Source organism: Populus euphratica, unplaced genomic scaffold (assembly GCF_000495115.2).
Source record: "Populus euphratica unplaced genomic scaffold, PopEup_1.0 scaffold2.1, whole genome shotgun sequence".
NCBI lineage: Eukaryota > Viridiplantae > Streptophyta > Magnoliopsida > Malpighiales > Salicaceae > Populus > Populus euphratica.
Window position 1 is genome coordinate 4014163 of NW_011499846.1, and position 13076 is coordinate 4027238.

General features: G+C 30.4%; 1 protein-coding gene across 2 annotated transcripts; it reads left to right on the forward strand.

Annotated features, from left to right (window-relative positions):
- The first annotated feature begins 6673 nt into the window (after window positions 1-6673).
- Window positions 6674-12854, forward strand: LOC105132869 (MADS-box transcription factor 6). 2 transcript variants are annotated; one of them, XM_011036610.1, is made up of 8 exons: window positions 6674-7032; window positions 10004-10079; window positions 10814-10875; window positions 11013-11112; window positions 11463-11501; window positions 11853-11894; window positions 12013-12152; window positions 12505-12854. In XM_011036610.1, exons 1-8 carry the CDS (start codon window positions 6851-6853, stop codon window positions 12596-12598), a joined length of 735 nt encoding a protein of 244 aa, XP_011034912.1. In that variant the 5' UTR covers window positions 6674-6850; the 3' UTR covers window positions 12599-12854. The 2 variants fall into 2 exon arrangements, with proteins under 2 accessions (XP_011034912.1, XP_011034905.1); XM_011036603.1 differs by having other exon boundaries at window positions 6678-7032; window positions 11460-11501.
- The last annotated feature ends 222 nt before the right edge of the window (window positions 12855-13076 follow it).

Consider the following 13076-nt stretch of genomic DNA (forward strand, 5'->3'; position numbering starts at 1 on the left):
TTCCCTACATGATTTTTTTCTTTTATTTTTTATATTTTTTTCTAAAATTATTTTGGTAGTTTTTTCTTGAAAATATTGTAGATCTCAACAGTCTTTCTCTGTATATACTTTAAAATGAGTGGGGATTGTAACTTTCTCCACATGTTTTTTTTTTCTTTTCCATTCCCCACATACCTTTTCTTTTCTTTTTCTTTTTTTCATTTTTTCCTAAAATTATCTTCTCCTTTTTTTCTTCTTTTTATGTTTTTTTTTTAAATCATCTTTGTCAATTTTTTTACTATTAAACTGGTTGAAAGTTTATCTTTATAATTTTTTTCTTTGAAACATTGTGAGTGCTACAGTGTTTCTTTACATAGTTTTTGCTTGGCCATAATATTTTTTTATATTTTTTTATAAAATTATCTTTGTAAAATTTATTTTTTTAATATTAAGATGGTTCAAATAATTTTTGGAAGAGCTTACATCAATTTCTAGGCTAAGGGAAAGAAAAGTGAGAGGAAAAGAAAAAAATAATCACCCTCTCCGATGTGAACGGACGACGAAGCGCTGCTCCAAATATTATCATGGATGACTGATTTTTGATGATCAGACAGCCCCAGACGAGCCGCCAAAATGATACCGAGCTATCGTGAGCAACTTTATTTTTTTCTTACAAAACATTATGGATTGCTATAGTGTTTTCCTTTTTCCTTTTCTTTTTCAGTTTTTTCCCAAAAGCATTCTTTTTCTTTTTCAGTTTTTTCCCAAAAGCATCTTCTTCTTTTATTAATTTATTTGTTTTTTTTTGTTTTTTATATTTTTTAAATTATCTTTGTTAATTTTTATTTTTTTACTATTAAACTGATTAAAAATTTATTTTATATTTTTTTTGAAATATTTTCAATTATTCTCCATATATTTTTTGCCTTGCTATAGTGTTTTTTCATATTTTTTTTAAATTTTTTTTATTGAATTTATTTTTTTAATATTAAGATGGTTAAGAATTTAGTTTTGTATTAAAAAAAAATTAGATTGTTACAGTGTTTCCTCACATGATTTTTATATTCTTTTTTATAATTTTCTTCAAAATTTTCTTTATTAATTTTTTTAATATTGAGTTGATTGAGAATTACAACTGTAGTTTTTCTCATAAAACATTATGGATTGTTATGGTGTTTCTCTACATGGATATTTTTCTTTTTCCTTTTCTTTTTTTATGATTTTTGGTTTTTATATAATTTTTTATAAAATTATCTTTGTTGCTTCTATTTTTTTGATATTAAACTGGTTGAGAATTTAGATTTGTACTTAAAAAAAAAAAAATTTGGATTGCTACAATCATTTTCCATATATTTTTTTTTATAATTTGTTTTAAAATTATCTTCATCAATTTTATTTTTTTAATATTAAGCTGGTTGAGAATTACAACTGTATATTTCCTCATAAAACACTATAAAGTACTACAATTTTTCCCTACATGGTTTTTTTCTTTTGTTTTTTATGTATTTTTTCTAAAATTATTTTTATAGTTTTTTCTTGAAAACATTGTATATTGCAACAATTTTTCTCTATATATACTTTAAACACGTGAGGAAAGTACAATATCTTTCCTCACATATTTGTTTTTTGTTTTTTTTCCATTTTCCACATGTGTTTTCTTTTCTTTTTTTTTTTTTCAAATTTTCACCAAAATTATCTTCTTCTTTTTTCATTTTTAAGTTTTTTTTCAAACTTTTCTTTGTTAATTTTATTTTTTTACTATTAAACTGGTTGAAAATTTAGTTTTATATTTTTTTTTGAAATATTGTTGATTGCTACAATATTTTTTCACATAGTTTTTGCTTCATTATAGTGTTTTTTCACATATTTTTTCTAAAATAATTTTTTTAAATTTAATTTTTTAATATTAAAATGGTTAAGAATTTAGCTTTGTAATTTTTTTCTTTAAAATATTTTGGATTGCTGCATTGTTTTTCCATATAGTTTTTTATGTTTTTTATGATTTTTTTCAAAATTATCTTTATCAATTTTATTTTTTTAATATTAGGTTAGTTAAGAATTGCAATTATAGTTTTCTCACAAAACATTATGGATTGCTATAGTGTTTCTTTACATGGGTTTGTTTTTATGATTTTTTTTTCATATGTTTTTTTTTAAATTATTTATATTGCTTCTATTTTTTTAATATTAAACTGATTGAAAATTTAACTTTATATTTTTTCTCTTTAAAACACTGTGAATTACTACAATCATTCCCCATATTTTTTTTATTATGATTTTTTTCAAAATTATTTTTATTAATTTTATTTTTTTAATATTGAACTAGTTGAGAATTACAACTATATATTTCATCACAAAACACTATAGATTACCATAGTGTTTTCCCACATAGTTTTTTTTTATGTTTTTTTCTAAAATTATTTTTTGTAATTTTTTCTGGATTATAACAATCTTTCTTTGTATAATTTTTTTATAAGTTAACAACAATGCTCAGGCATGTCGCAAGCACGCGATAGTGTACGAGCATAGCATCTGATGTATAACTAAAAAATATTACTATTTTCTACAACATAGCTAAAATAAAATGTTTTATTATCTCATTTTCTACGATACAATAAAAAAAATAATTCATTTTTTTTAAAATAACTTCCTCCCAAATAAATGGGATCCACGTGCTGGAAGTTTTTAAAATTCTTATTACTTTCCAATGTTTTTTTTATATTTTTATTAGGTTAATTAGTAATTTTTTTCCAAAATGTTCCAAGTTTTTAATTTTCTTGGTTTTTCATGTTTTGTTAAGTTTTTAAAAATGACTTTTTTATTTTTTGAGTTTGAAAACTAATTTCTCTTTTCTTGATTTAATAAGTAGTTTTGTTCAAAAGGTGGAAAAAAGATATTATCATAAGAGAAAATATAAATATAAATATACAATAGAATATTTTTGAATATCGATTTATTAGTAAAAAACTTCTTGATCATGTCATTAAATTATCAAAACAAAATTTTTATATTAGAATTGGAGCATCAAATTAGAGAGAGTTGAGAATTGTTCTAACAAGGGATCAAAGCAGTTTCTTTGATAATGAAAAATCCACTCGTCAGGTTTTATCAAATTGCAAATTTTGTTTTCATTTAAAAGTTTCCATGCCATTGTCGTTAAAGCCTGACTCAACACTAATGATTCAGAGATCTAGAATGAGAAGACATTCTAGATCAAAGCCATTGTATTCACGTCCCGTTCCTGCTGCTTGGATTCTGGCTCCGTTCATCTGCCGCCACAATGTTGCTGCTGTTGCTTTGGTGCATGTTTATCTGCAGCTGTACATCTGTGATTATGCCCATAGTTTCCATGTTCACGATGCTGACTTGGTCACACTTGTCTTCTATATTAGTCTTCTCTATTCCCTCTGTCCCTTTTTTATTTTTGTGATCGCCTTATTACCTCGCCAGATACATATGTCCAGATTATTTATCTGTTTGTGTTCATATATACAGATTTTATCTGCAGCTCTTAACTTGGTGTTTAATGAATCTAATTCCTTGGCTTGTAAAAGAATAAAACGCAAACTCAACTCTAACGAGAATTTGCATGTGATCTAAGTTCCTGGAAGACCTACTTCTGTGATATGTTAACGTTAGAGTCTAGTTAATGACTTAATTAGTAGTAATAATTATTGCTAGCTACAGAAAAAATGGGGAACTAGTTTTTTTTTCTTTCTTTCACAAAATTAAATTCTTAAGTTGGTCAATAACCATTGATGTATATATCCAAGAAATTGACAATACAAATAATAATGGGACAAGCAAGTAAAATATCTGATGTCTCGTTTTAAACCACTGCCAGCAGTTCCACCCCAGCTTTGAAATTGCTTATAGAAGGAAGCAAATTATTGAAGTAATTAACCACTAATTGGATCATGCGTGATCGGGTCATCAACATATAAATAGAAGTATAGTGTGGTTGTGATTTTTGTTTAAAGTGTTTTTAATTAAAAAATATGTTAAAATATTTTTTTATTTTTTAACAATTATTTTTAACAACAACATATCAAAATAATTTGAAAATAAAAAAAAATTGAAAAAAATAAATTTTTTTATTTTTTTATATAATTTTAAAACACAAAAATAAATAAAATTTTAAAAACTAAAGGCATGTAACACATCATTTAATTGTATTTCCTTTTCATCAATCGTAATTGTAGTTGGTTTCTTCTTAATGCAATGTGTAGCTTGCTGGGAAGAAAATAGAAATTATAACTTTGTACTAATTTTAGTGTATCCAATGTGCAGAAGGAACACTTGATATATCAAAGGTAGGAAATTATTAGGTAATTAGCCTGTCTTTTGCGTTTCTAGTACACATCATGATTATGATTGACTATAGTAGTGGTTTAGTGTCGTACCATGATTCTACGGGGTAAAAGTATATATATGCAAATTTAGCAAATGATTATATCGAAACTTTATGGTAATGTTTGATGGCTTTCTTGAGATAATAGTAAAGACAAATAGAATATATTTTCATGTATTTTTTATATTATATAAATTAATTTATTTGATATTTTTATTTTTTCAAACAAACACATTTCTATTATTTATCTCTTAGAATGTTAACCAAATACAAACTAAAAAAATACTCTTTCTTGACTTATGTTAAATATGGAGTTACTCCCAATATATTGTTTAATTTAAAATTTAAAAGAGGATTGTAAGAATTAAATTCTTAATTAACATATCAATACTTATTGATACAGTGTTCAAGATCATATTAGAGGGAGAATTAGTTTCAAAATTGTTTGTTAAATAGTAGCACTATTATTAAATTATTAAGACATTAAAAAAAATTAAATGTCAACTTGTATTTACAGCAAAGAAAATAAAATAAAGTAAACATGTTTTGGATTTTTTTTTGTTTTTGTGTTTTTAAATGTTTGGTATTATCGTGCTTTAAGAGAAGCTGGGTTTTCCTTCTGCTTTTCAAACAAAATTAGAGACCTATAATTCATTTCTTTTTAATTAAAATGATTTTTCTCCATTAAATTTTTTAAGCGCATACAAAATATAATACTATTTCATGTAATTCTATTTCATTTTTTAATTTTATTGATTTTATTGAAATGATGTAACTACATATATTAAATTATAGATACATGTCGTGTAAGTTTTAAAAGTTATAAATCATTTAATATAAATAAAATAAGTTTATAGAATATTTTTTAGTATGCTACAAATTTTGCTGGTCATTTTATATCCCAAAAGTATAATGATAAAACTTAATTAAATATTGTTTAGTTTAGCGCAACACAACAACTGCTTACTAAATACTGCCTTTACCTTATAATACAACATCAAATAAAACAATGCAACATAATAGGCGCATCACAATAATACCAAATAAATTTTGATTATAAAAATATTTTTAAAATTTTATTCTAAGCTTCTAGCAAATAAAATAATATAATCTGAAAAATTTAAATAGTTAGATGGAAATCCACACAGTAGATGAGATCTATCATAAATAAAATATGTAGATATTCTAGTAAATATTTTTAAAAATTAATAAAAATATTATAATTTTTTATTCGACTGTTAAATTAAGTTTTTTTATATGATTTTCAAATTTCATTTTAATAAAATGCTTAGCTCATTGTAATAGCCAAGCCCTTAAAAGATTCTTAAATTAGGTTTTGAAGATATTGTTTGATTTAATTTTGTTATTTTTCTAGATTTTATGTTAATGTTTTTTTAGCTATTGTTATTTATTTTTTATCTTTGAATTTTGATTTTCTCTACCTTGTTAAGATAGGTTTGGGGTTATCAAATTATTATTTCAGAAATAAAATAAGATATAGGGTTCTTTGTTTAACCTATTTGGATCAATTCTCCTTCTCTTTCTGTGCTTGCTGCTAGCGCCTTGTCGTGCCTCCCCTACATCACCAAGTTGATAAATTGTGATATTTTTTTTCAAGAGTCAAGGTAGTGTATGATCCCTTTCAGTTCCTGCATTTGCTTAGCCCTCCTTTAGGTGTTATAAATTCGCGAGTTTGGCATTCCTGCTGCCTCGTTGCTGCTTTGATTATTTCCATCTTTTATGTTTCTGCTGCCTAGTCTCTCTATATATGGCCTTGTATCTCCCTTTATAATTTTCACAATTAATTAAATTCTTGATCCCATTAATTCGTCAAAACAGGAAAATAATAATAATAATAATAATATATAATAATCACCAGCATTCAAATAAGCCGGGTCAAAGCGTAAATGGGTACTACTGGAATTAATACACTGAAAACGGAAGCTGAAGCATTCTGTGGTGCAATTAACTGCTATTTTTCCTTGTTCAGAAAAATACTAAAATAATGTAGCAAATATTCTTAGAAAACGAAGTTAAGCACCCACGTTGTACTATTATTCTTGCCTTTTCTCTTATGGATCAAAATTTTCAATCAATCCTATTTCCATTCTAAGCATCCATACTATGTAGTATGGTTCCGAGCGTGATCTCACGCTACCGTGAAGAAAGTAAGAAGAAGTAACTTTGTTACCAAGAAACTGATCTTCACTGAGAGAGAGATATGGGGAACGGACAGGCAACTTGCTAAAATTACAGTGGAAAAAAGAATAAGAAATAAAAAAGGTGAAGAAATTCAGTGTTTTATTGTAAAAGAAGATCCAGTTTTCTCTATTTATACATCACCTTAACTTCCACTTCTCACAGACACCGCAAACACACAGATATCATCAGTACTACCTCTCCTGTATTTGTTTCAGCCCCATTTTTTTTCTAACCTCACAACACCCCATCTCCTATCAGACACAGATAGCCTTATATACCTAAAAATCATATAGCTATAACCAAGAGAGAACAAAAAGAATGGGAAGAGGAAGAGTGGAGTTGAAGAGGATAGAGAACAAGATCAACCGGCAAGTTACCTTCTCTAAAAGAAGGAATGGCTTGCTTAAGAAAGCTTATGAGCTTTCAGTGCTTTGTGATGCTGAGGTTGCCCTTATCATCTTCTCCAGTCGTGGCAAGCTCTATGAATTTGGTAGTGCTAGGTATATTTTTCTTCCCCTCTATTTGCTCTATAAAGGTTCTTTCTAAGCTTAATTATTCGCTTCTTCTTCTTTTTTCTTATCACTTTCAGCTCTAAATTGCTATCTTTTTTTAATATAATAAGTTCCGTGTTTTCTTGCTAAATATACATACACATGTACCTTTGCTTTTTTCTTTTTTGTTACCGATTCTTAATTTCTTTCTCCTGTTTTCTTGATGATGCTACCGTTTTTATTTTTCTTGCATTATTGACGCTACCCTTTCGTGAGACTCCAGTTCCACTGATCTGTACTTGCTTTCTTTGATTCTCTCCTGGGATGCCTTTCTCCAACACCTGTCTGACATCTCTTTATTCTCAGGTTAACTCATGATTTCTAGAGGGCTTTTGGGTTCATATATGATGAACCATCACAAATCTCGATGGGTGTCGGAGTTTCTTTTCCACTAAAACTAGGACACGTTTCATAGTCCATCACAAAACCCTTCGTTCTTTTTCTCCGGTGTCCGTGTCTGGGTTCTAAGTTTATTTAATGTAAAAGTGAAAAGTAAAATTTCTTCCTGGACCTCTGTGCAAGATCGAGGGCTTTCTTTTGTGTTTCCTTTTTGGTTTTGTCTTCATCTCTTTTCATCATTTGATCTGCTGGTTTTTATCTATGCTTCTTCTCTCTTTTCTTTTTCTCTGCTCTTCAAAAAATTGATTAGAGCAGTGCAGCTTAAGAGGTAAATCAATTTTTTGCCACCCAACCCCATCATCAAAGTTTATATTGGGTTTGATATCTTTGGATCTTAAGGTCTTTTGGGAGCTTCCCTCTAGGTGTTTGATGAAGCAGGCCAAAGTTTTGATCTTTAGGTATTTTTTTGGTTCATCTTCAGTCTCTTTCTTGCAAAGCAGTTTCTGGAGTTGAGCATCAGGTCTCATAAGGTCAAGAAAGTCTTGGTTTTTACATTTTTTAAGTTTCAGTCTTCTTTTGATATTATTTGTTGTGTAAAATATGAAATTAGGTTATAACTTCTGGTAACTCGTTATTTAGTTAGTGTAGCTTAAAGTAGCAAATGATGTCAGGGTTTTGCATAATATAACAAAAAACATGAATTTGTGCTACTCCAAAACCCAAGATGTGGTTTTTCCTTTTGTTTTCCATTGGATCCTTTGACCTTTGAATTGTGAACGGGATTTAAAATCTGTCTAATGAACTGTATTCTGTATTACATGACCTCTCTCTCTCTCTCTCTCTCTCTCTAATGCACTGATCTTGCACTGCACACCAATTTCACAGAACTCCCTGGTAGTATTGATTTTTTGGTCAAAAGATCTTTCTCCTTCCCGATCCCTCTACGTGTGTGTTGACTGGATTACTCGGTGTTTTTTTTAGCCCTGTGGAGTTATCAAGAATAGATTAATTAATAAAGTCGAACATATATATCATGGTGTTAATTTGCTATCTAGATTTATAAATGCTGAGAAATTTAGCCATCATCTCGAACCCTTTTTTTTTTCTTCTCATAGTGAAAGGGGTAGATCAATATACAGCTATCATTTTTTTGGTTTTTTTAACCTTGAGAGATATGAAAATAAATAATTAATAGAAAATTTGTTAAATTAACCAGTTGTGATATAATAATGAGTGGTACTATGATTAATTATAATCTATCCCTCTCCCTTCACCTGATTGTAGGTAAAAGTCAAGCTGAAAATATTAATCTCAAAGCTAAAGTGAAAAAATAAAATTGTTATTGAAAAAATAGTGGCAAAAATTCCTTTTTAGCCCGCATTAAATAATACATTGCATCTTGATGCAAAAAAAAACAAAAGAAAGTATGTTGTGTTGTTAACAAGAAGGTTTCTAAAAGAAGAAAAGTTTCCTGAAGAAGGATTAAATGCAAATATAAGAAAACATTTTAGGAATAAGTAATTTTCAAATCACTATTTATCCCTTTTGTCAATGACAAAAAGTCAACAAATTGAATTGGTATGCTATAAAGGAATTGGCTGTGAAGGGGTGGATAGGTTTATTTATGCGTGTGGGTTAGGAGATTAATGTTCATGCAATGCAATTTTTCAAACAGAAGTAACACTATCTCTATTTAGACAGTCAAAAAAGCATGTATGGTTCCTGCTAGCTGCAGGTTTGCATGCATCTAGCCTTTTCCTTTGAGTATGCCAATCGTGATTTAATTATTTCTTGAGTAATCTAGCTACTCTTGCCTGTTAAAAGTAATGCTTGTGGACGAAGTACTTTTGATTTTGTAAGAACTTACTTCCGTGTAGTTTTAGTTTTCATGTTAAGCAGATTACACAATTAACGGGCTCTCCTTTAGTTACGTGTGATGGAGTAAGGATTTTTATTATGATAAAAGAATAGCAGAAGAAACGAGTAAAGATTTTCATTGTATGATGAAATGATAGCAGAATGAAAATATTAATCAGTTCCCTCATGACCTTAACCCTAATGGTTAGTACAAGCAATTGGTATTTAAGTGTGTTTATAGAACCCTAGGGGCCCTAATTCATACCCTGCTCTCAAATGGCATAAATATGACTAGAGATTTCAATTACGAACATTGTTCATGCAAAATTCTCCGATTTATGCAAGATGGATGGTATGCATTTCTATCTGGTTTCATCCATTCAAGATTATCCTTCTTCAGATTGATCGATGCTTCCTGTACTGCTAGTCCCAAGTGGACTGATCACACATTTTCATATTGCATGCCTTCTTTTATTGCTAATGTCGAACAGCTTAATTCTCTTTGCACACAAGGTTGGCATCTTAATTGATGTTTAAGCTACTGCTACCATTTTGTCGGCATATTCTAGTATATTCATTTTTATGGTCAAGTGACTCTTACCTGCATCCCTAGCATAATTTTTCTATTTTTTCCTCCTAGTTTTTGTGGCATGACATGTTATTTGGCCTTTTATTCGTACTCATCAAATAAATTTTTATGTTTACCATCAAATTTTTTCTTCAGTGTTACCAAAACCCTTGAGCGTTATCAACGCTGCTGCTACACTCCACAAGAGAACAGCTTTGAACGTGAGACGCAGGTTGGTGTTCGTTCTGAATTTCTCTCGCAAGCCTCTTATATATTTCATTTTAGTTAACAGGTCATACACAAGTTGCCTTGCATGTTTTCTCGTTATTGAGAAAATGAAACTTTGCCTTTTATTTTTCTACAGCTCCTTCAATTATTTGATCACTCTTTGTGTATGGACTATAATCACAAACTATTCAATTTTGGAAAACTGATCTCGTGTTGTACTAGGAATTGTAGAACAATAATTTAGCTATAAAATCTTCTGATGCATGAAACTGTTGTAGCTCAGTTGGCAAGTTATGATGACCACCCCTATAAGAGACAGGTTGGAGTCTCCTTGTAAACCAAAAGGAAAAATAAAACAAAATCATCATTGCAAGCATTACCGCACAAATTTCTGACAATTGATCACACTAACATGCAGTTTCTCACCTCGAGGGGATTCTGTTTGCTTTTAGCCTTGTAATTTTATTTGCAAAAGTAGGGTAGCAAACAGCTAAATTTGGTTTCGGAGATGGTTTAAATTCGCGATCTCTGTGACATTACAGTTAAGACTTAGTCCTCGCTATTTTCCTTTGTGGTTGCCAAGAAGGTCGGCTCAAATTGGAGATATTCCAAGATATTTCCCCTAGCACCTATTCTGGGTTATGAACCGATTGCTTTGCTGCAAATATATGTGGAATAAAATCATATGCTACAAACTTAACCTGACATGTTCTATCTTGCCCTTGATTAACAATGCAGAGCTGGTACCTAGAGGCGACAAAGTTAAAGGCAAAGTATGAATCCCTTCAACGCACTCAAAGGTTGTAAATCAAACTTTGAATCTCTAAGACCATGTCTCATTTTAATTGAATTTTGAATTGCCAATGAAGTTGATGATAGGCCCAGTAAGAAGATAGATAATACCATACTAATGTATAGCATTCTAATGTTATGCAAGGCATTTGCTTGGGGAGGATCTTGGGCCCCTGAATGTGAAAGAGCTGCAAAATCTTGAGAAACAGCTTGAAGGAGCTCTTGCACTTGCTAGGCAGAGAAAGGTACATACGATTTCTATTAATTATCATCTTCTTCACTTGCTTCGTGTTGGTCCTCCATCAAAGTTAGTGCATAACACCTGAACTTTCGTAACAATGGAGATAGCAGATGTTTAGTTTTAATATTTTTTATCGCTTGGTATCTTATACATGCATATAGGTAAAAGGATAGGTCCAATCCTTGGCATGAAAAAGACAGCCTTAAATTTCCGCAGTCAATATGGACATGCATGCATACATGATAAAATGCAGGAAACCAGCTTCTGTTTTCTTCTGTCTAAAGTGAAAGACTATGTCATTAGCTCAAAAGATGAAAACAATTTATTTTATCCTTTTGTTTTTTATTACAGCAGCAGGTTTTGACAGAGCAAATGGAAGACCTGCGCAAAAAGGTAAGCAAAGCCACTATGATGAGAACAATTGTTTTAACAAGTCAGAATCTTCTCTGTGTATTGTTGAGCTAAGATATAGCAGTTTTGGAACTCAGAAGGTTTAGTTGCTTCCCTTTTGCATCTTACATGCACATAAAACAGGGATCTGCCTGTAACGGCCGAATGTGATCAAACATGTGGAAATGGACAGGACTCTAGTAGACAACGATGAATTTCTATACACCAATTGCTTTAAAATGGTTGTAGTTCTTCGAATATTTCATAATCCTTGTTGCTTTCACTATTGACAACCTGCCCCTAACCTCTAAATTTAATTCATACTTCTAATCACTTTCTGATCTGCATTGGCAGGAACGTCACCTTGGAGACTTGAACAGGCATCTCAAGCTTAAGGTTCTGCTTCAACAGTTATCAGCAGTACTCGTGCAAAAAATATGATAATTAAATTCATATCAGATCATGTTACCAGCAATATTTCTAAGCTTTTCCCTTGCAATGCCTTGCATTTCAGCTAGAAGCAGAAGGACAAAATCTTAAAGCCATTCAAGACTATTGGAACTCTGGTGCAGCAGATGGAAGTAGCATCTTCCACTTGCATCGTGCTGAATCCAGCCAGATGGGCTGTGATCCAGGGCCTGTCTTACAAATTGGGTATTCCTAATTTCTAGCTTGCACAATAATTTTGGCGTTAGCATGTCGATGAGTGTTGTCTGTGTTTGCAACTTCAAGTAAACATTTCTTGTAATTGTTGCCAAAAATATTAGAAAGAAGAGGCCAGGGTGAATGTATATTGCTTAGACAGGTAATCTGACCTGGATTCTTCCCTCCTAAGATCAGGGATTGTTCTCTAGACAATCAAATCAATAGCCGGTGGGAGTACTTCATAAAGCTTGATGAAAAAGAATCTACGATCCATTATTCATTTATCCACTGGTCTTATTGTTAGAAGCAAGGGATACAAGGACGTGTTCTAAAAAGATTTTGGTTTTTGCTGTTAAAACAGGTATCATCACTATGTTCCAGCTGAAGGATCCTCTGTGTCTGCTTCAAAAAGCATGCCTGACGAGACTAACTTCTTCCAGGGATGGATCCTTTGAAGTTTGAACACTTATTCAAATCAAGGCATTCAGTAACATGCCCAGCCCTACATATTTGGAATGCCTGAATGGTTTTTTTATTGGATTTTCTTGTGTTTCAACTGCATGTTTATATAAATAGGCTGTTATGTAACTAAGACATGAAATGCTTCCTTCTTCTTCTAAACAGCATACTTTAGACGACACACCATGTCATTGTAATAATTTAAGTCTGAACTAAAGTAATGTATTCCTTTCTGTCTATAGCTTCTCGATCTGTAGCCAGAAATTCCATTTCCAATCCGTGAATTTGAAATGATTTTTTTTTTTCTGTAGAGCTTGTTTTAAGGCCCCCAAGTCCCTTGCAAATAAAGGCAACTCCTGCAGTTTGCATTTACAACAGTTCATCCTGGATGATTGGATTCATTTATGAAAAGATGTAATACATTGATGAGCTTCAATTTGAAGAGAAACAAGCCAATTTAACTATGCCCAGAGA